Below are 22364 nucleotides of genomic sequence, written 5' to 3' on the forward strand. Positions count from 1 at the left end.
TTTAGGTTAGAATCTCTAGCACATTTACCACCGCTGACGTCAAAGGGTGTGCTTCTTGATTTCTCTACCACGTGGAAACTAAACCACCCAGAAGTTTTGTGTTTTCGTTCCCTTTGCTATTGATCGTTTAGGGAGATTGAGAAATGTGGAAACTTAAAAGTTTTTGTTGTGGGCAAATTTTTCGGTATTTTGTGTTGACCCAACGTGAGAATTGTTTAGCAGCACCCTTGAACCACTTGAGCCAGCCTTGATCGTCTTGTTGAATTTTATGGAAAATAGAATTCAGAGCATAGTGAGGTGGAAACACACACCTTTGCGTGAAAACGAGGCTTGTTACGCTGACGTAGCAGTTGTTCACATGCAAAATTCCCAGCGATAAACAGAAGACACTTTGTGATTTTGTGGAGATCAACTGAAACATATTTTTATTTCTTATACCTTAATTTGTCACCTAATAAACTCTAAAAATGGGATGTAAGATTGAATACTAACCGTTATTTTGAGATTTGTGTTCAATTTCATAAAACTCACATTGTATCGGCCTTGATTTTTATGTTCTTTTCCATTTTAAGTGAAATTTTTAGAGGTTCTTCGACCTTTTATCTCTGTTCTTCCTGAAGTAGCGAAACCTGAAAGAAGGGTATGTTTGACTCACTCACGTACATTATATAATGATGAATTGTGTTTCTGAAACGTTGTCTTTGTCTTTATCTCTACAACCATCTGAGTACATAATATCAAATTTAGTTTTGACTTTTGAAAATATATTCTTACAGATACAGTTTCGTGAAAAAGTACTGTGGACAGCAATAACACTTTTTATTTTCCTGGTTTGCTGTCAGGTGTGCTATTTTCTTTTTTAATACACTTAACAATTTTAGCTTTTTATGTTTTCCAATTTATATTGCTTATGATGAATCATCAGTGTTATAAAATTTATATTTTCTTTATGTAAAGGCATATCAAACAAACTATATTATTACTATTGAAAACAAATTATACCAGATCTCCATTTAATGATCTGTGTCTTTCCATTAGTATACTACTGCTTTAAAATAATGTAAAATGTTAAGTAAAGCTTTTAAATTTTAATTATCTTGTTGATGAAGACAAAGCAAATGTTACAAATGAATGAGTATATTTTGACATTTTCGTATATTTATTTGAAATAGGGTAAAATGTAAGAACTGTTATCAAAAAAAGTACTTTTGAATGCTGTCTAGTGTCTAGTAATCTCCTATTTTAGAACTGTTTAAATTTTCATGCCAAGAAAAAAAATTTCTGAAGCTATTTAACTCAATATCCAATCTCAATATCCTTTTTTATAACTATACAAGGCAAGGGCACTCAAACAATTTGTCCTTTTTAATGTTTTTTTCTGTCATTTCACTCAGTGTATATCTACAATGCCAACTTTGTTTGTTCAATTCAATGATTTTTCTTGTTCCTTTTGATTAATTACCAACAGTTCTAATTTGATTGTGTTTTAAATTCATCTTTTAAGCCAGTCATATGAAATGTGTTAAATTTTTAGCATTCCTTCTAAGTTAAAGCTAGTTAGCATAAGTAGGATGTTTTGGTTATAGTGAAGCTACAATTCAACTATATTTGCAAACATAACAAAATCGTCTGGCATCAATAATATAAAGTAGACTAAATTACCTTTTGTGTGGAAAGATGGCTACTTTCTTGAGCTGCATCAAACTATAATTTTCAACAAAGTAACACATTTTGAATTATCTGAAAAAATTAGGTCTGCACACCTCCCATATCCCCAAGATTGCCATATTTAAAAAGAGGAAAATGGGTAGCATAAAAAACTATAGAACAAATCAAATTTGGACACATAAGAACTTGATTTACTGTTTAAAAATCGCAAAAATCAACTGCCACCTGCTCTGATTGATAATATATGTTCATGATGTCTCATGTAGTTATAATTTTTCTATCAAGATTCCTTTGTTTGGTATAATGTCGTCCGACTCTGCTGATCCTTTTTATTGGATTCGTGTAATTCTCGCATCAAATAGAGGTATGCAAACATGTAAACAGAAGTTTTCTGTAAATACTTGTGATTAACTGTGACATAACTGTGATGTAAGTGACAACAATAATTTTTATCAGGAACACTAATGGAACTTGGTATTTCACCTATTGTCACATCTGGTCTTATTATGCAGGTGAGAAATGCTGATCATAGAATTTTGAAAAAATTTTTAAGGCTTAAATTACGTATATGCAAGAAATAAGTTTGCAATCTCCGAATTACTAATTGCTAATTCAAACATTTCCCATTAAGATTTTGCATCATTAAATGACACAAAATTACGTGTAATTTTTTTCATAGCTCTTGGCAGGAGCAAAGATTATTGAGGTTGGGGACACAGTGAAAGATCGTGCTTTGTTTAATGGAGCTCAGAAATGTAAGTTTATAGCTTTCAAGCTTAACCACTGTTCTTATACATTATTTATGAACAATAAGTTAAGTAAGTTAAAATACATTACATAAGTTAAAATACATTGTAGAATAAAATATATTGTTTGTAACTATGTATTAAACAATATTATTCTTGTGGGAAACTTCATAAAATTTTCGATCCATACGTACTGTTTCAAACAGTTGAACGAATTGGGTTGATACAATATTTGTTTGATCTGCTTAAGGAGATTATTTTGCCTGTGTTGTCGTTTATTTTCTGATGCAATTTAAGAAAAGGCTTTTTATTTTTTTGAACATATGTCAGAAAATTACTGTTTTGTATTATAGTATTTGGTATGATTATTACTATTGGTCAATCAGTTGTGTATGTTATGACTGGGATGTATGGTGATCCATCAGAACTTGGCTCTGGTGTTTGTCTCATCATTATAATTCAGGTAACTGGATTGTTTTTAAATATATTAGGTTTTTGAAAAGTATTTTTTGTTATATTTTTGTCCCTTTGGAATACATGAACATAACAGTAGTGGAGACAGATGTGAGTAAAAACTGTGGATTGGTTGAAATTTGCTGCAAATGTAGTACATCTGTTTTACTTCGGGTTTTGTTTTACATTGAAACTAAACACCTAAAGAAAAATGTTTTTCTATTTCTCAGCTTTTCTGTGCTGGGTTGATTGTTTTGTTGCTTGATGAGCTGCTACAGAAAGGTTATGGTCTTGGATCTGGGTAGGTTTTATTTCACAAACCTGATTTTTATTCTTTATATTGTTTGACATCACACAATAATATTGAAAAGCGATTTCATTTTTTACTTAAAATTTTCTCCCATAGTATTTCTCTCTTTATTGCAACAAATATTTGCGAGACAATCGTTTGGAAAGCTTTTAGTCCGGCGACTGTCAATACAGGAAGAGGTAACTCATTGTTTTACGTTATTTTTTGACATTTAGGATTCACTTTGACTACCAAACGGCTTACCTGCTCTTCACACTTCCATTTTAGGTACTGAATTTGAAGGCGCTGTCATTGCTTTGTTCCATTTGCTGGCAACGAGAACTGATAAAGTTCGTGGCTTGCGTGAAGCATTTTACCGTCAAAATCTTCCTAATTTGATGAATCTCATGGCGACTGTCTTCGTGTTTGCCGTTGTCATATATTTCCAAGTACTGCCTTCTAAATATGCTTTTTATTTTTTCCTTTTTACACAGCTGTATAAGTGTTGTTTTTACATCTTTACACAGCTATATAGGTGTTGTTTATACATCTTTACACAGCTATATAGGTGTTGTTTTTACATCTTTACACAGCTATATAGGTGTTGTTTTTACATCTTTACACAGCTACATAGGTGTTGTTTTTACATCTTTACACAGCTACATAGGTGTTGTTTTTACATCTTTACACAGCTACATAGGTGTTGTTTTTACATCTTTACACAGCTACATAAGTGTTGTTTTTACATATTTTTAATTACATAGGGATTCCGTGTTGATTTACCAATCAAATCCGCTCGCTATCGTGGTCAATATAGCTCCTATCCTATCAAGTTGTTTTACACTTCAAACATCCCTATTATACTTCAGGTAATTTAGCAATTATTATTTAACACCTTTTTTCACTATTCTTGCTACTTGGTGTATGCAATATCTGTGGCTGTGAATTTAAATTTTAGTTGAATGACCTCTCTTTTTATAGAGTGCTTTGGTCTCCAATATCTATTTCATTTCTCAAATGCTTTCAGCGAAATTTGGCGGACATTTTTTAGTCAATTTACTTGGAACGTGGGAGGTACGTCGACGTTGAAAATTCATATCGTTAAATTCTTCGAAATCTTACACTTTTACCTTGCACGAAACCTGAAAAAATTTCTTGGAAATTTTCCTTGATTTTAGGAAGCGGATGGTGGACCGGCTCGATCCTATCCTACCGGTGGAATGTGTTACTACATGTCCCCCCCTGAAACGTTATCTCACGTGATTCAAGATCCTATTCATGCCGTTGTGTATATTGTCTTTATGCTGGGCACGTGTGCATTCTTTTCAAAAACATGGATTGATGTATCTGGCTCTTCAGCAAAAGACGTAGCGAAGCAGTTAAAAGAACAACAAATGGTGATGCGTGGTCATCGTGATAAGTCTATGATTCATGAGTTAAACAGGTGAATATACTTTTGATGTAAAACGTATAGAGCATAAAGAAATAGGAGATTCATAAAGTCCAAAATGAAGAGACAAGCTAGTGTAGAATCTACATGTTAAATAGTACACCTGTCAAGCATTCACCTGACCAGCTTAAGTATATGTTCAGCTATTTTGTTGTCGACCGAATTTCTTTTATTTTGATAATAGTTGTTGCTTACTGTTGCTTATTAAGTTATAGAAATGTCAAATTGTTTAACTTAGACTACTTTTACATTACTCAGTTTTCGTTCGGCAAAGTTTAAACAGGGTGGTCATTTCGTTTCGGAAAGAATGACGTTTTCAGGAAATCCGCTGCGGGGGGGGGCAGTGTATTTCTTTGCCGTCAGATCAATCTGGAGTGGTGTAGACGTCCTGGTGACGAGTTAATGAGTTATGATGATACAGTCAAACTGACAATAATTATGTTTTAGGTACATCCCAACGGCTGCTGCCTTTGGTGGTCTCTGTATTGGGGCTCTCTCTGTTTTGGCAGATTTCTTAGGTATGCCCATGGCAATTACTTGAAAAAATAGTGTAGCAAAAACATCTCAGTCGCTGTACATTAGCGTTTTTTTTGTCGTTTTAGGTGCAATTGGTTCAGGTACTGGTATTTTATTAGCAGTTACCATCATCTATCAATATTTTGAAATCTTTGTTAAGGAACAAAGTGAAATGGGAGGCGTTGGTACTTTACTTTTCTAACATATTGTTACTGTGGGAATAACATAAAATCGGTCGCTAATATTTTTACCAGCGTTCTACTAGCAGTTCGTGTTTTTATAAGCACGAACGTAATATCATTGAAAAATATGTCAAGCGAGATCTCTGGCTTTATAAGTTTCTTGTTTCTACTGTAAATTTTTCTTAATGCATCAAACAGAATAAACATTTTAAATTCTTGTAAAGCCAACGGTTCGTGTGAGGAATTTTAATAAATTTATTCATTTGATTTGATGTACCAATACTGTCTTTCGTTCATTTGGTGTTTTCTGGTATAGTCAATGGATTGACTAATAATTTTCATTTCTTGATAAATTTATGGTTTTTACAGTCAGGTAATAATGATTGTTTGCATCGAAATGTGAATGTCGGGCTGGCCACATACTTGGCAGGATTATTTTTGCCTGACGGTCGGAAAAAGAGCGCGTATGACACCATGAAAAGACCCGATTCCACCAACTGAATAAGGCTTTTTTATGTTAGAAAAATGCTCTTAGTGCCGAGGCCCTAAGCTGTGTTGGCTCGGCCCAAGTACTGTGGCGTGTCATGCGGGACAGATGCGTGTTTCTGCGTGGGTTTCGTGGCTTGAAATTTCCTGCTTGAACCGGTGGTAATCAACTTGGTTTCGTTTTAAAATCATACGTTGCAAAATTGCTAAAACATATAACTCCTGTGGTGCTGCATTCTATAAATTTTCTGCTTAAAGGAGTTTTGTTTTTATTTTGTGTTAAGCCATGTTATTGTTTGATTTGTTTCGAAATTGGGACATACTTAATACTTGAAATTTCAAATTTATGAACGAACTTTGCAAACAATTATTAAAATTTTGAACATTTAAAACATCATGTTTGGCTCTACACCATTTGGATCATCGGCGTTTGGATCAAATACTAGTAAGTAACTGCTCGATGCGTCGTTCTTGAATTGTCTAAACTTGTTTAATCACTAAGTATTTAAGAACAGTGTGTAACAAAAAATGTTATATTGATTGGTCTTGTTAAGAAGAGTTTCATGTCTTTCCAGGTGCATTTGGCAATACATCTGGATCAACATTTGGAAGCTCAGGTACATTACAAATGTTGAAGGAAAGTGTTCACCCAATGTTGATGTAATCAACTTATGTTTTCGGGAACCACTGATTATCAATAAAATCCATAATATTAAATCAAAATGCTTGCATTATTTATAGTCACCATTGTTATGTATTTTGTCAACTTATCATTTCTAAGATTTGATGATCACCATTTTATGAACAATTCTTTGTTTTCATGCCTTTCTTAAAGGATGAGTTTGTTCAGGCATTCACCATGTCAAGCATTTACAATAAAACCATACAAAATTCTGTTATTCTGTTGTGTCTACCATCATGAAAACTGCCAAAACTATTAAATTATTTTATTACCATTTCTCTATGTTATTACATCTGTAGGTTTTGGAAGTGGTGGAAGTCTTTTTGGGGCAAAAACCACTGCAACAACTGGATTTGGAACAGTAGCGCCATCTCAAACGGGCTCTAGTATTTTTGGGAATAATACCACTGGGTCAACTGGTCTTTTTGGTGCTGGTACGAATCAGGCAAAAAGTAAGTGGTTTAAACATAAAAAAAGGTGTTCAATTAAAGGCATTTCCAATATATAATTCTTTTCAATTTTATTTTTTAATATGACTATATTCAACATTAAAAAAAAAACAAAGAAATACGTTATGATTTTTTATTTTTTCTTCGCATGTACATGCAATCTCTTTGCCTTTTCTTTAAATCTTTCTATGATTTTTAGGTGGATTTGGTGGATTTGGTACAAATACCTCTACTGGAGGGTTATTTGGTAACACTGGCTCATCAGGTACTGGATTGTTCTCAGGCAGTACAAATGCTTTTGGAAGTGCCAATAAGTCAATCTTTGGAGGATCAACAAATAATACAGGTTCTAATATGTCATAAAACAATTTTATTTTATGTAAAACATGATAATAATATGCAAGATAACACACATTTCTTTTAGCATGTATTTCATGACATAAATATGATTAAGATATTCATGCTTATGTGATAAGATATGTGTGTATTACAATTATGAAAAGTTAGTGATTCAAATATGATAAGTGTTCAATAAATACGAGAAAGATATACATAATATGAATGTAGATATGACATGATACAAACATGATACTTTTAACTTGTATTGTGAGTAAGTCTTGAATGTATATGGAGCACTGCTTTGATTGGTATACTGGTATACATTACTGTATATCAATATAAGAACAAATATGCACCCAAACAAACCTGAATGAAACATGTGTTTAATGCAAAAATATGTAAAAAAAAATATGTGATCATTATTGCCATGCAATCATAGATCTAAGTATTGGTTCAATGCGCTATAGGCTCACTGTTTGGATCATCTACTACTACCAACAGTGGGACTAGTTTGTTTGGTGCAAAACCTCAAGGAACAGGAAGTTTGTTTGGCTTATCAAATTCTAATACAGGTGGATTGTTTGGAAACACAGCAGCAGGTAACAGGAGCATAGAAACAAGTCTAGCATTACTAAACAGTTAGCCTAGTGTGTATGATACTTAGCTACATTTGGTGCATATTTTATGATTGTGGTTTTCTGTTTGAACATGCTTTTTTAATACTTACAGGCGGTCAAAATGCTGCGGGAACTCCAACCAAATTTAATGTAAGTTTGGTAGTATTTTCATATATGTTTCATTGTTGTTGATTGTGTCGATTGTGAGAGTCAATAACGGTTTTAAATAGCAGGCTGCTAAAGGCTAAAGCAGGACAGGGGAAATGTTTTGAACTACCAAGATGAACATTATGGCTGGAAATTTCTTAAGATTTGCTTCATTTTATTTGTTTTCCACAACTCCAATTTTCAATTAGTGCAAAGCTCAAAGAAAACAAATGGTCAAAATGTATCTTGTCAAAATGGCCAGTCAAACTTATTTCTCTCATTAACTCAGTCAAAACTGGTTTTGTACTTGTCACAAGCTGTTTGAGATTTCAGATTCTTTTATTTGTTCTTAGTTCTCAATGTGTTATCATTGATTAGGTATTTGTGTTAGTATTTCTTTGGTACTTGTGGAGAAATCATTGCACAACAACACTTTCTGTTCAACTTGCCAATGGAGGTTTTAGACTAAATCAAAATAAATTTAGCATATGCATATTTTCATTTCTAAGCACCTTAAAGGCAAATCCATTGGTGAAATTGTATTCTTTAGAAATTATAAACCAATAGTGTTTTTCTAATCATAATTTGAATTTAAAATTAAGAAACTATTATTTAGTTTGATGCACACCGGATCTGATACTGCAGCAAGCATACAATTAGTTAGGCTACGTATTTCAAAAGCAAACACTTTTTCTCTTTACATAAATTGATGATCAGACAATATAAAGTGATGGCATTTTCAACAAGAAATATGCAATCTATCCCTGAAAAATTTGCTGGTCAACAAGCATTTTTGGCCAATTATTTTCTGTTTACTGGCCTTATTTTGAGCTTTGTAATAATCAGCTGTGCAAAATTACAATGAAATTAAATATATCAGTTAAGATTTCAGAAATACAAAAATGCATTCAAAATATGTTTTTAGAAGAAATGTAAATAATTATAGGCCCAGAAAAGTACTGACACAATGGTGAAAAGTGGTGTTCAGACCAGTATAAGCACACGACATCAATGCATCACTTTAATGAAAGAATATGACGAAAAAAGTCTTGAGGTTTGTGCAAATTTCATTTGCTGTGACCTATTCAAATGTTAGTTTAACGAATTTTCATTGGAACAGGAGCTACGCATGGAGGATTATCAACTTGGAAGAAAAGGTCCGCAAGCTTCAGGTACTACTGCTCCTGCAACAGGAATGTTTGGAAATTCCACATTTGGTACATCAAGTGGTACAACAACATTTGGATCAGGTATAAATTTGCATTCATTATTTACAGTCAAATTGTGCCGTGCCTGTTAAATGTTAGAACACCACCAGCAATCATTTTCATATGATGTATGTAGGAGGATTTGGATCTAGTACTGGTACTGGTCTATTTGGCCAGACACAACAATCAAGTAACATCTTTGGAGCCAAAACAACAGCAAGCTTATTTGGAAATTCTACATCAACTTTTGGAGCTTCGTCTGCTTTTAGTAACACATCTGGTGGCTCACTTTTTGGTAATAAAACAGTAAGTATGAACACAATGTATATATGCAATTTATCAAACTTTTAACTAAGCCTAAAATAGAATTGCCTAAGTAAGTTTGTAAGTTTGTGGGGTCTCTGGATATGAAAACACTGTTGTTAATGTCATGAATGTTGATGTCATATACCATACAGAAATAGATAGTAGAGATATTAGACTGAAACAAAGTTCATGTAAAATAAAGAAAATAATTCTTATACAGTGCTCTGTAGCTCTGCAATCATTCTTAATTTCTCGCTAGTTTATCTTTTCTGTCAACAACTCTTCATTTGTACTTGTAGTATCTTAGAACATAAAATGTAGAAAAACTTACCATTCTTGTTTAGGGGGGACTATTTGGTTCAACAACTACAACTCAATCAACTGGTGTATTTGGAGCAACACCTGCATTTGGTAGTGCTTCGTCGGGTGGTGGTTTATTTGGAAACTCGACGTTTGGGCAGAACACTCAGGTATGTATTTTATACTACTTTCGTATAGGAGAAAGATTGTTTACCTTTTTATCGTTTAGTATGGATTGTTTACTTTTTAGAACTATGAATGAAATTATAGTCTTGCGTTTGGGAATATTTTAGGCTAGTGCATTTGGTTCATCTTCTCAATCTGGTGGTTTGTTTGGTAAACCAGCTTTTGGTGCCACAAATTCGTCAGGAACTGGATTGTTTGGCGCAGCAAATTTTGGGCAAACCACACAGGTATGATAGTCGTTTTATTTATACTAAAGGACAAAAAGTCCATTTTCCAAAGCTTGACAAATCATTACAGATATTCCATAGAGGTACACGTATCTTCATTCTATATGTTGATAATCTATGGAAAAATTAAGAGAGTATCAAGACTGTTTTTATTAATGGTAATTTTATTCTGAGTATTTTTACTTTTAGTCGTCACTGTTCAGTGCTAAACCTACAGGAGGTGAGTTAGATTCTCAGTTGTTTTACTATATGAATAGTTGACTGCATTTTGTTAAGTTTATTTTGCGAAGTTGCTAGGCGTTCATAACTTAACACTGCTGTTTGTTGACTGTTGTTTGATTTGAGAGCGAATTTTGATTTATGTAAACAGTCTACTTTAAACACGTGGCAAACGTCATGATGACGTCGATGACGTTGATGCCGTCATTTGATGAACATCTCTAGGCAAAATACAAAGTTTTGAAAACAAAAAATCCCGTTTGGGCCATGTCTCCGGATACCCCTAGACAGTTGAACACTAGAGCGTCACATGGTAACGTTTTAGCTGATGATAATATTGGCATGTTGACTCTTCTTCAGCTTGTTTCAACAATTGCATTTTCAAACTCGTTTCTTCAAAGAGTAAATAACCGTTACTTTGCTTGCGTGCCCCCCACCATGCGTAAATACAAAGTAGCCAATGCACAGCCATAGACATTACACTGTGGGTAAAAAAAACGCTTGCTTGTAAACGCATAATGTCACGTTGCAGGAATTTGCGTTGGATTTGAGCAGTCCAACTTCTTGTGTATTTATGTTTTCCTCTGATGAAGGATAGCACGTAATGGCGCAAAGTAAAGACCTCGTATATTTCAACTGTTTAAAATTTAAATCATTTTAATTCTATTGTTAAAGAAAAACTTAACTACTGCAAATCTACCCATGCTTTAATGAAGCGGTTATTGGTATAAAATTGCCGGCATTTTAGACAGCCTATTTTTCTTTTTGCACATTTTCCTGTTAACAAAATCGGCTATTTACAGGCGCATTTGGTACGGCAAATACTGGAGGTTTGTTTGGTGGTCCTAATAAACCGACCTTTGGAACGACGTTTGGCACTGGTACTGCCGCTGCTAATCCATTTGGTGGGACAACTGGCACTGGATTATTTGGGAACTCTTCGCTGGGTTTTGGCAATGCCGGCTCATCTCTTGGTCAGCCATCAATGTTGGGGGGTGCCTTCGGACAAACAAGTATGAATTCAGAGTGACAAATCTAACAGTTTCTCCTGAACCTGAAATCTAATCGTAATTTGCGCAATAATCAACAAGAATAATGAAAAACCGAAAATGCGTTCCGTTTTTTTTCTACAGAAAATATATTTTTCATGTCTTCTTTGTTTAGAGTTCACGCAAAGTAGAAAACGTTTTTTTATTAACTGCTTCCAAATTTTTTTCGTAACATAGGTTTTTTATGCGCTTGTAAAAAGCAATGACGCATTTTTTCATCCAGTCATTGTTATATTACATTTGCATCATGTTTTAGTTTAGGACATAGCGTTTGAAACATACGCTTCATACTATAAACGAGGCGCACATTCAATAAGACTTTTTTAATTTATAGCTTTAGGTGCCGCTGGAACTGGAACACTTGGCTTGTAAGTTGTAAATTTATGTAATTCCGAATTTCCGATAAGTTCGATACCTCGATATGACGGCAACTTTTTTTATTAGTGGTCAGAATAATTTAGCTGCGTTGCAACAACAACAGCAACTTCAACAACAGTTGCAACAACAAGTACTGGCATTGAGTAGCTCTCCGTTTGGTGATTCGCCACTTTTTAGGAATCTTACCGTAAGTTAGTTTTGTCGCAGTTTTGCATATATTCGGCGACTCAGTATGTATGCTTTGTGTATTTGACGGTTGAGATACTTCACTAGATATTCCTATATTTAGTAGGATTTGTTTTCATGTTTATATTCATATATTGTTGTCAACTTTCAGAGTCGTACAAAGCCAGAAAAACCTTTGTCTTTGCCATCACAGGCAAAGCCACGAGGATCCAGTGCGCCATCGCAATACAAGGTGGACTTTCACTGTCTGTCATGTTGAATATCATTATTAACTGAATCTTTTCCTGGGTGATAAAGAGGAAATCAAGTGATTAAATAATATATTGTTTATCTGTAGGTATCTCCAAGGCCTTCAGCGAGAATAAAGCCGAGAGCAATTGGGAAATTGAATTTTTCACAGGTCTGCAAACAATAAATATCGAGGATGAATCAAAAATCACAATGAACCAGAATTAATGAATGAGTGAAAGTTAATGAATGAGTGAAAGTTAATGAATAATGATTAATAATTTTGAGCTTTTAATAATAATTTAAAGGCTCGCTTATTTGATGGTCTGGATGATGAAATCGAGTATACAGGCGAAACATTTGTACCCAGAAGAAGTGTTAAGAAACTTGTATTGAATAGTAAATCACAGGTGCGTATTTTTTGTTGAATTTAAAGTATTGTTAATTAAATATATTTAGTGGACGACAATTTTTTAAAAGTGAACACGTTTTGGTATGCTTATGGATTAATTCTATTTATTTGAGATTTATATGTTGGCGAATTGCTAAATAGTTTAATTTATTTACTAATTTATTTTAATATATGGTGTTGATGTGGTGCATTTGTTGATTGTTTGTTAAGGTTGAATTTGATATGTGTGATGTATTGTTGTTTGCTGTTGTTCGTTTGATATGTTGTACTTGTTTTGCGTCGTGGGACAATGTCTGATCATTTCTTGTCATGAGAAATTGGAAATACCTAGTTATTTTTCAATTATCCAATTTTAAGTTCCTTGGTACCATTGAATTGTTTTACAGACTAGAAGCATTGCCGGTGAATTGTCTGAGTACACGCAGTCGAAAGAAAACGGTCGCAATGCCGTGCAAGAAACACTCAACAACACGCAAACTGAACATCTCAGAAAAAGTTTTATTCCCCCAAGTTGAACTCCTCTCTTTCTCAGGACGAGCAAGATAGTCCTGTCGTTGGTATTCGAACTTCAAAACATCCAAATGACAAAGAATTTGCAGAAAACGCGAAGAATGCTACAAGTGGTGTAGAGAACTCGTCACGAAATGAAGAGGAGGAAGAGATTGAGGAACAGGGACCGGAACCAAGAGAGAATGGTACCAGTTTTAAGGAAACACACAATACAAAAGGAAGTGGTGTGAAACTTAAAAGGTAAATTGCTTAGCATCACCAAAAATAGTTCAGGTTTTACGAAAGTTCTACTAAACAAATTATATACTATGTATCTGTATATAAGAATGGGTTCAGGATGATTTTGTCCAGGGGGGACATGCTCTAGTTTTGCTTAGAGTTGTCCAGTAGTGTGTGCTCTAGTTTGGCTTAGATTTTGTCCAGGGGCATGCTCTACTTTGCCTTAGAGTTTTCCAGTGGTGTGTGCTCTAGTTTGGCTTAGATTTTGTCCAGGGGACATGCTCTATTTTGGCTTAGATTTTGTCCGGGGGCGTGCTCTATTTTGGCTTAGAGTTGTCCAGTAGTGTGTGCTCTATTTTGGCTTAGATTTTTCCAGGGGACATGCTCTATTTTGGCTTAGATTTTGTCCAGGGGACATGCTCTATTTTGGCTTAGATTTTGTCCGGGGGGCGTGCTCTATTTTGGCTTAGAGTTGTCCAGTAGTGTGTGCTCTATTTTGGCTTAGATTTTTCCAGGGACATGCTCTATTTTGGCTTAGATTTTGTCCAGGGGACATGCTCTATTTTGGCTTAGATTTTGTCCGGGGGGCGTGCTCTATTTTGGCTTAGAGTTGTCCAGTAGTGTGTGCTCTATTTTGGCTTAGATTTTTTCCAGGGGGCATGCTCTAGTTTGGCTTAGATTTCGTCCAGGGGGCATGCTCTAGTTTGGCTTAAATTTTGTCCAGGGGGAGCATGCTCTACCGGTATCGTGTTAACGGGGTCTTAGTGTATTTATATTTCTTAGGGAAAGTAGAACTGTTCCTGCTACCCCTTTAGCGAAGGGTGAGCATCCTCCCACCCCGCCCATGCTACTTTTCCCCCAATAAAACTTTCCTGGTTGTAAAATGCTTCTAGGAAATATATATATATGTGTTGTGTTGGTTCGCTGCATGAACATTGTTTTTGTTCTGTTACACCCGCTTACCACCGCTGACCACCGCAGTCATTTAATAAAAAATTTGCTGAATGTTAAATCATTTGATTTTAGGGCAGAATACTACTGCATTCCATCTGTCGCTGAGTTGGACGATATGGTTGATGAAAATGGTGATGTGATGGTTGAGGATTTCGTTGTTGGACGTGAGGAATTTGGAATGGTAAAATTCTTTGGAAGGTTTAATGTTGCTGGCTTTAATTTAGATGAAATAGGTAAGTAGTTAGTGAAATTGGTGAATATTACGTATGTGGTATATGTAAGCAATAAAGGATATAAGTGGATAATATTGGACATATAAGGGATATAGGTGGAAAATATGTGTGTAATGTAACCATTTTTATGATGCATTCCCATTAATACTTTTATTCTTTTAGTGAGCTTTCGTCGACGTGAAATTGAAGTTTATCCTGACACCTATCCTGATAAGCCCCCAGTTGGAGAAGGTCTCAACAGGAAATCTGAAGTGACATTGTTAAAAGTTTGGCCAAATGACAAGACTACGCGTTCGCCAATAAAGGTATAGTCTACTTTTTTCATTATGGATACTGTATTGTTTATAAAGTTATAGTAAATAAAATTAACGTTACGCACGAAAATTTTTGGGGCTTTATGATTTCTTACTCCATTCATGTGGATGTAGTTTCGGGCGTTTGATGTATCTCTAACTTATATGGCAGAGTCCGAGATTTGTGCTGTGAGCTTTGAGCTGCTGAAGCTGAATCATTAAATTAAACATCGAAGTTTGCACTGCTTTGAAACTTTCATCATGTTATTGAAGCATATAGTTTTATTGTTAATAATCATGTTTGGTCTTCACTTTCGCAGCCAGCCTACTAACTCCGAATATCTATTAAGCTCACTTCTGCAAATTGTCTGCTCTGAAATATATCCACAGCTTGTCCTAAAAAGTTACTCAAACTAATTTTAAAGAATTTTTTTCTTCATACTTTGATATACCTTGCTTTTAACTCTTGTGTCTCAAATTGCAGAACGTAGACCGTCTCCGTAAAGTTGGATGGCTTGAGAAATTGGAAACAGCAACAGAACGACTTGGTGCAACTTTTGTTGATTATCAAAGCGAGACGGGGACATGGATATTTACTGTATGTAGTATGCCTTATATACCTGCATGTAGTATGTCTGCAGTTTTATATACCTGCATGTAGTATGTCTGAAGTTTTATATACCTGTATGTAGTATGTCTGAAGTTTTATATACCTGTATGTAGTATGTCTGAAGTTTTATATACCTGTATGTAGTATGTCTGAAGTTTTATATACCTGTATGTAGTATGTCGGCAGCTTTATATACCTGCATGTAGTATGTCTGCAGTTTATATACCTGCATGTAGTATGTCTGCAGTTTTATATACCTGCATGTAGTATGTCTGCAGCGTTCTATACCTGCATGTAGTATGTCTGCAGTTTATATACCTGCATGTAGTATGTCTGCAGTTTTATATACCTGCATGTAGTATGTCTGCAGTTTTATATACCTGTATGTAGTATGTCTGCAGTTTTATATACCTGCATGTAGTATGTCTGCAGTTTATATACCTGCATGTAGTATGTCTGCAGTTTTATATACCTGTATGTAGTATGTCTGCAGTTTATATACCTGCATGTAGTATGTCTGCAGTTTTATATACCTGCATGTAGTATGTCTGCACTTTATATACCTGTATGTAGTATGTCTGCAGTTTATATACCTGTATGTAGTATGTCTGCAGCTTTATATACCTGTATGTAGTATGTCTGCAGCTTTATATACCTGTGTATAGTATGTCTGCAGCTTTATATACTTGCATGTCGAATGTCTGCAATCTTAGCTATGGTTGCCACCATTACAAACCTATGTTGAAAAACAGTACTTTTCAACTTGACGTCATCTACTTATTAGTTTTTTGTGTTAGAGTCAGCTTTCCTGATATATCGAGTTCAGTTGTCTTCCCTCAAGCGTTTGGAAAAACCATATATGTGTTTTCTCTTCGTAGGAAAGACCGTTTGAGTCATTATTAACAGTGAACAAATGAACATTCGACATAGAAATTTTGAATATTTTAACAGGTCGATCACTTCACGCGGTATGGTCTAAAGGAAGTTCAAATAGACGTAGAAAATGGAAATACGCGTCCTTCTTTGCGTTCATTGCACGAGGTAACGAGGAATTATTTTCAGATTGCAGTAGGCCAGAGTTTTCGTACAGATGTTAAGTTTTTATCGTTTTCGTATAGGATGAACTAAAGCTCATGGAGAAGGCAAACTTGAGAAGGAGAAAGCTGCTGAGATGATTGTAAAAATGCAACAGGAAAAAGATGCCAAAATTAGGAAAACATTGAAAGAAAATAACAACAATATTTCATTCCTTGAAGGTGAAGGCGACAGTCAAATGAGTGACATTAGTCAGGAGATTTTTCCAGGTTAATTTCATCACCATTTGTTTTTGGTTGTCATATTCTCCTGTGCTATCCCCTTTGAAATGATTTTGGCGTTTCTTCAATCTTAGAATTTCAAGAACCATTAGACCATGATGTAAATACCGCTTCACCGGCTTCACATCACTTGGCAACTGCGATGGGCGTGAAATCACATCGTATGCAAGTGATGAAAGCGTCATTTTTTGGAGAAAGCAAAGAAACACGACAATACATCGACAACAATCACATAAAACAAGATGAACTTACTCTTGGAAATAAATCCGTAATGAATGGGTCAGGTTTTGATGAAATATCCGTTGGTGAACGTCTTGTTTACTCTCCTTTATCTTTAAATTTTTAACTGATGTTTTTTTTTGTTTTCTTTTCCCTTTCACTTTCTCCTTCCTTTTTCCCTCTCCTTCCTTCCTCTACCCTTTCCTTCCTTTGATTCCTCCCCTCCTTTCTTCCCTCTCCTCCTTTCCTCTCCTCTCCTCCTTTTCTTTCCTTTCCTCCTTTCACTCTACCCTCTCCTTCCTTTGATTCTATCCTCTCCTTCCTTTCACTCTACCCTTTCCTTCCTTTGATTCTACCCTCTCCTCTCTTTACTATACCCTCTCCTCCCTTTCACTCTACCCTATCCTCCATTTTAGAATATGAAAATGAACGCAACAACAACTCACAATGGTATAGTCTTCCCCAACCCATTTTGTTACCCAGTGCTATTGGAAGTCCGTCTGAAATGGCCTTAAAAGCAGCAGGTCTAAAAACTCAACCGGGGATTGTACCACTTTCGAATTCCATCACCGCTGGCAAGCATAATTTGTTTGCTGACGCAGGTCTCACTATGGGAAGATCGTTTCGGGTAGGATGGGGACCTGGATGGACATTGGTGTATCCATCTAGACTGGCAGAAGTCAGTTCAAACCCCAAAAACAAATTTGCCAGCCGTGAGATCGTCAAAGGTAGCCCTCTTATAGCAACGTCTGCTAAAGCTACACAGTCCAGTTCGTTTGCTATCAGTTGTGCTAAGGTCAACGTTAGTCCAACGATAAAACACAACTCTGACGTATGCCAGGTATTGTTGACGTTATATTATGATGATAGTATATATAGTGTGTTTATGTACAGCGTAAAGCATATTAACTTTCCATTTTTAGAATCAGTTAATCGAGCGACTTAAAGTAAGTCTTGCCAACATTGTTCGTCATGAAGATGACTACTCAACCTACTTAAGTCCCAGTGAAGGTGTATCAGCGCTTCATCAATATGCTGACGTTGCTGAAAAAAGTAAAGAGTTATTAGGTCGGTGTGTTGTTCGAAATTCGTTGCAAGTCAAATGCGAAATTTGCTGTTTTCTATCATACGGCATATTTATTTCAAACTGTTAAAGCTGCTTAACTTGCGCAGATAATGCAAACTAAGACCTCTTAGTGCGATACTCAACTCATGATTATGGTATGTTTTAGATTCTACTAACCATCAAGAATCTGCCATCAATTTCTCTTTGGTGATGGACTTAGCTATTGCACTTTGGGGTAATTTATCTGCGTTGTCTATTGAATCAATGGATACAGGTAATTTGATCATTAAGTACAGTTCTATCAGGATTACCATAATGTATATAATCCAAAGTGCATTGCGTATTGTCATTATAAGCTGTTTCAGTAACATGCATTTGATTGATGTTATATATATTTTTGACTTGTGTTTGATGAAGAATCTTCACTTCTGGATGGATATGACGAAGCAATTGCTCGAAAAGAAGCTCTCTCTCATTGGTTGACCAAAACATCAAAGAGAAAAATCAATGAGGAAATTGAGAACATCAAAAGCAAGGTTGGTGAAAGTATTGCATTCTCCTAATTTTCAAACATTTGGAATTGCCAAATTGTTGGAAGAATTTTTTTATTGGACTACTCCAGTGGCGTAGCAAACACTTTATTGACGGGGGGGGGCATAAATTCATACATGCTTGAACATGCATACATGAATATGTTCCCCCCCTCCGTTATCGAGTTTGCTACGCCCCTTGACTATTTCGTTGTCGTTTGAAGGCAAGTAGATACATAAATCATTCGTAGTTTATCGTAATTTTACTATCGTGAAGTGATTTTCCCCATAGGACAACAATCATCTTCGCATCATCTTCTCATTATTGACTGGAAAACAGATCAGTGCTGCATGTCGCGTGGCACAATCCAATGGCGACTCCAGGCTATCGCTATTAATGGCTCAGGCATCGGGAAATATTATTGTAAGACAGTGGTTATTAAAGCAGCTCGATGATTGGCTGGAACACAAGGTAGCTTTGCTTCGAATGCGCATCTTTATATTTCAGTAAAAGAATGGAATTAGTGGGTGTAGTATTGGTAGCTATTTTTTGATGTTTATTTTTTCTTTATGTGATTGTTCTGTGATCAGGGTCGTAGCTAAAACGCTGGAGGAGGGAATGTTAATTGATCCAATTGTGCCCGACTTAGTTCTTTAGAAAGTGAACTGGCTTTCAAAAGAAATTAATGGTGCCACCCATCCCGTGCCACCAATTAACGTTCTCCGTTTACATAGCATGACTTTTACCCAACAGGTTGATAAGTTCATCACTTCGGATAGATTGAAGATATATGCTTTATTGTCTGGTGAATTGGCGTGGCGTGATATCGATGTTTGCCAAGATTTGGACTGGAAGAGAGCGTTTGCCTTACACTTGTGGTATCAACGTCCCTGTAGTGGGCTCATAACCGATGCCTTGAACGCTTACGAGAACTCATACAAAGGCAGGACAAGTTCTGGCATTTACGCTGTTGAACCGTGCCCATCTTACATTGAGAAAACTGATAACACTGAGAAAGTTTATGGAGAAGAGAATGAGTTTGAAAATCCACCTCGGGATACTTGTTATCATCTTATCAAACTATATTGTAAGCCATCACATAGACTTGAAAAAACTTTAGCTCCTGCATCTTATACAAGATATCAACTTGACGTTAGCCTCAGGTAATACATTTGCTAGAATTTAATACAAGAAGAGACGAGAGGATGGCGGGATGATTTCTTGTTTTGTGTTTCGTAATATGCCAAAATATTAATCTGTAAACAGTAACTCTTCGACAGAAATTTATTTGTGCTGGAAATGAATTTATGCATAGGGTGTACTAAATGAAAATATTTGTTTCTCCTTACAGCTGTTTCTCCTTACAATCTCAAAAATATTTGTTTCTCCTTACAGCTGTTTCTCCTTACAATCTCAAAAATATTTGTTTCTCCTTGCAGCTGTTTCTCCTTACAATCTCAAAAATATTTGTTTCTCCTTACAGCTGGCACTTACATCAAGTACTTCAAGCTATTGGCTTTAAGCATTTACCCGAAATTCATTCTGGTCATCTCAATACTAGTTACGCCGCTCAGCTAGAGGCAATGGGTCTTTGGCATTGGGCAATATTTGTTTTGATGCATATTCAAGATCCCCAAAGGTGAAATATTTAAATCATATGTATCCAAGTTTTATAGAGTGTATTTCTTGTAAAATCAAGTGTTTTTTATAATTTTAAGTTAGTCTACGGGATATTTTTTTATAAGGCGTAACGGAGGACTGTTCTACCGGTGACTTTGTGTTTTACTGCCGGCCACTTAGCTTCTGGGGGAAACGAAAGTCACAGCCACCGAATTTATCCCTCTTTTTGAATTCATTTTGAAACTACCGGTCACGTTTTGGGTTTATATGTTTTCTTAGTACTTTACGATGTATTATATATGTCTGCCTCTCTAATTAGATATTTTAATGGCCGTTTTACACATAGTTTCATCTGTTCATCAAAAACAAGATTTTTTTTATTCAATAACATGCAGACGTCACGCTGCAGTCCACAACGTATTGGTTCGTTATTGTGTACTGGCTGGTGATGCTGATTATTGCGATAAAGAAGCATTTTTACTAAATGATTTGGCTGTACCTCTTCCTTGGATCCATTTTGCAAAGGTAGGAAATGGATTACAGAACCTTCACAAACCTTCATAACTAGTGTATTGTTTTCATTTTCCCCTAGACGATTTCTTTTTTATAGCGATGTACTTTTTTAAACCTTTTGATATTTTGGAGTGACATTGGAAATTTTTGTTTAGGTTATTCGATCAAGAATGAAAAATCAACCGCAAGACGAAGCATATCATCTTGTGAAGTCTGGTTGCTTTGATCTTGCTCACGGTGTCATATTGAATCGTTTGGCATCTTTAGCTATTATTAATGGTAAATTTTGAGGGGCTTTCTTGAAACTATCGTCGTTTTATGTATTAAACTGTTTTAATGCCGATATTTTTAGAGGAATATCAATCAATAAAGGAATTGCTTGTTGAAATTGCACCCCGCGAAAATTCGTCTCAAGTGAACCACTGGAATACCGGTGGTCAGATTTATCTGGATTATATCAAGATATGGGAAGCATTTAACGATATAAAGGTTTCTGAAATCATTCAAAATAATCTTTTAAAAAACTAACGTTACAGAGAAGATTTTCAGTCAGAATTCTTCATGCAAGTTCTCACTTGAGTTGATTGTTTTATTGCATTTAGAATGGTTTGCTTGTACCGAGTACATATAAACTCGAGAAAATGCAAATTGAAGTATCTTCGCTTTGTCATCGTATAAATCAGCTACCCTGTAAGACTGCCACTGATAGGTGAGAAATAAGAAAGGATTTAACACACGTTACACGCTATATCGTTGACTGCGTCACTAATTTCATATTTTAAGAATTAAGTGTATATATTTGTCTTCTTGTTACCTTCGAAGATTGTGTCAATGTGAAATGGGAACGATGTGTGCCAACTTTCTCAAGATAATCGCTAAGGAATTGGTTAGAGATTTGTCCTTTTTAATGTTTCTATACCAAATATACTTTAAAGTATTTTGCTATGTTTACTTACCAGGTGATGCAAACAGATGAAGGTGAGTCATATTATGTACAGTCCAGTGTACTTGCACCTCATATCGAAAAATTGCCACTTCCCGAGGATTGTTGTCTCACTGAACTGCGAGAACTTACGAACAGTTACGTTGATGAACTTGCTCGACTTTAAGACCTTCAACATCGCATGTGTTGTTGTCAACTAATCACCTTGTCCATGAAACCTCGGGCTACAATGCCATGACCAGATCTGTAATAAGTCAATGACTTCGGTCAACTAACTGTATTTAAGCAGATTACGATACCCAAAGGAGTAGACATGAACATATAAAAGTGGATTCAGTATATTTAGTATCATGATTTCATTCAAGATTGTACTTATGTCTTGGTGTGTAGAGTGTATTACTTCCAAAATAGTTTTTAAAATACATACGAAATAAAAAATTGTCAATATCAACTATTGTTTCTGTTTGTTTCCCTTTCGTTAACTTGATTAACAATGACAGAGGCTTCTAGAGAGTTTTGTATCGTCTGGAGTGCACATGTCAATATTAGTTTGTGAATTTGTTAAAAACAACTGAAACAACGTTGATAGTTTAGATTTAAAGACAAACAAACAA

General features: G+C 35.3%; 2 protein-coding genes across 2 annotated transcripts; both read left to right on the forward strand.

Moving 5' to 3' along the window:
* The first annotated feature begins 344 nt into the window (after positions 1-344).
* LOC124445904 (protein transport protein Sec61 subunit alpha) lies at positions 345-5584 on the forward strand. The gene is made up of 15 exons (XM_046996690.1): positions 345-474; positions 573-640; positions 777-842; positions 1954-2032; positions 2125-2180; positions 2348-2423; positions 2768-2877; positions 3098-3168; positions 3274-3356; positions 3445-3605; positions 3921-4025; positions 4138-4230; positions 4335-4600; positions 5054-5124; positions 5209-5584. The coding sequence occupies exons 1-15, from the start codon at positions 468-470 to the stop codon at positions 5322-5324; spliced, it is 1428 nt and encodes a 475-aa protein (XP_046852646.1). The 5' UTR covers positions 345-467; the 3' UTR covers positions 5325-5584.
* Positions 5585-5949: 365 nt separating this feature from the next.
* LOC124445171 (nuclear pore complex protein Nup98-Nup96-like) lies at positions 5950-22201 on the forward strand. Its single transcript, XM_046995877.1, has 39 exons — positions 5950-6235; positions 6366-6407; positions 6772-6924; positions 7121-7267; positions 7728-7859; positions 7990-8027; positions 8971-9078; positions 9145-9274; positions 9369-9538; positions 9883-10008; positions 10132-10251; positions 10441-10471; positions 11274-11483; positions 11854-11887; positions 11964-12084; positions 12235-12315; positions 12421-12483; positions 12620-12721; positions 13110-13233; positions 13323-13473; positions 14479-14639; positions 14802-14944; positions 15417-15530; positions 16494-16583; positions 16699-16846; positions 16933-17180; positions 17328-17918; positions 18001-18145; positions 18310-18417; positions 18561-18679; positions 18966-19145; positions 19428-19837; positions 20158-20313; positions 20690-20819; positions 20963-21086; positions 21160-21296; positions 21410-21516; positions 21630-21693; positions 21767-22201. Exons 1-39 carry the CDS (start codon positions 6187-6189, stop codon positions 21914-21916), a joined length of 5457 nt encoding a protein of 1818 aa, XP_046851833.1. The 5' UTR covers positions 5950-6186; the 3' UTR covers positions 21917-22201.
* Positions 22202-22364: the final 163 nt, after the last annotated feature.

The sequence above is a fragment of the Xenia sp. Carnegie-2017 genome, unplaced genomic scaffold (assembly GCF_021976095.1).
Source record: "Xenia sp. Carnegie-2017 unplaced genomic scaffold, XeniaSp_v1 HiC_scaffold_22, whole genome shotgun sequence".
Lineage (NCBI taxonomy): Eukaryota > Metazoa > Cnidaria > Anthozoa > Malacalcyonacea > Xeniidae > Xenia > Xenia sp. Carnegie-2017.

Excerpts from the sequence above, each read along its gene's own strand:
- LOC124445171 (XM_046995877.1), top strand. The coding sequence starts at position 6,187 with ATGTTTGGCTCTACACCATTTGGATCATCGGCGTTTGGATCAAATACT. Across the intron at positions 9,079-9,144 it reads ATGACGAAAAAAGTCTTGAG|GAGCTACGCATGGAGGATTA; the intron begins GTTTGTGCAAAT and ends TCATTGGAACAG. Across the intron at positions 21,694-21,766 it reads AGATAATCGCTAAGGAATTG|GTGATGCAAACAGATGAAGG; the intron begins GTTAGAGATTTG and ends TTTACTTACCAG.
- LOC124445904 (XM_046996690.1), top strand. Across the intron at positions 641-776 it reads TAGCGAAACCTGAAAGAAGG|ATACAGTTTCGTGAAAAAGT; the intron begins GTATGTTTGACT and ends ATATTCTTACAG. Across the intron at positions 3,169-3,273 it reads GGTTATGGTCTTGGATCTGG|TATTTCTCTCTTTATTGCAA; the intron begins GTAGGTTTTATT and ends TTTCTCCCATAG.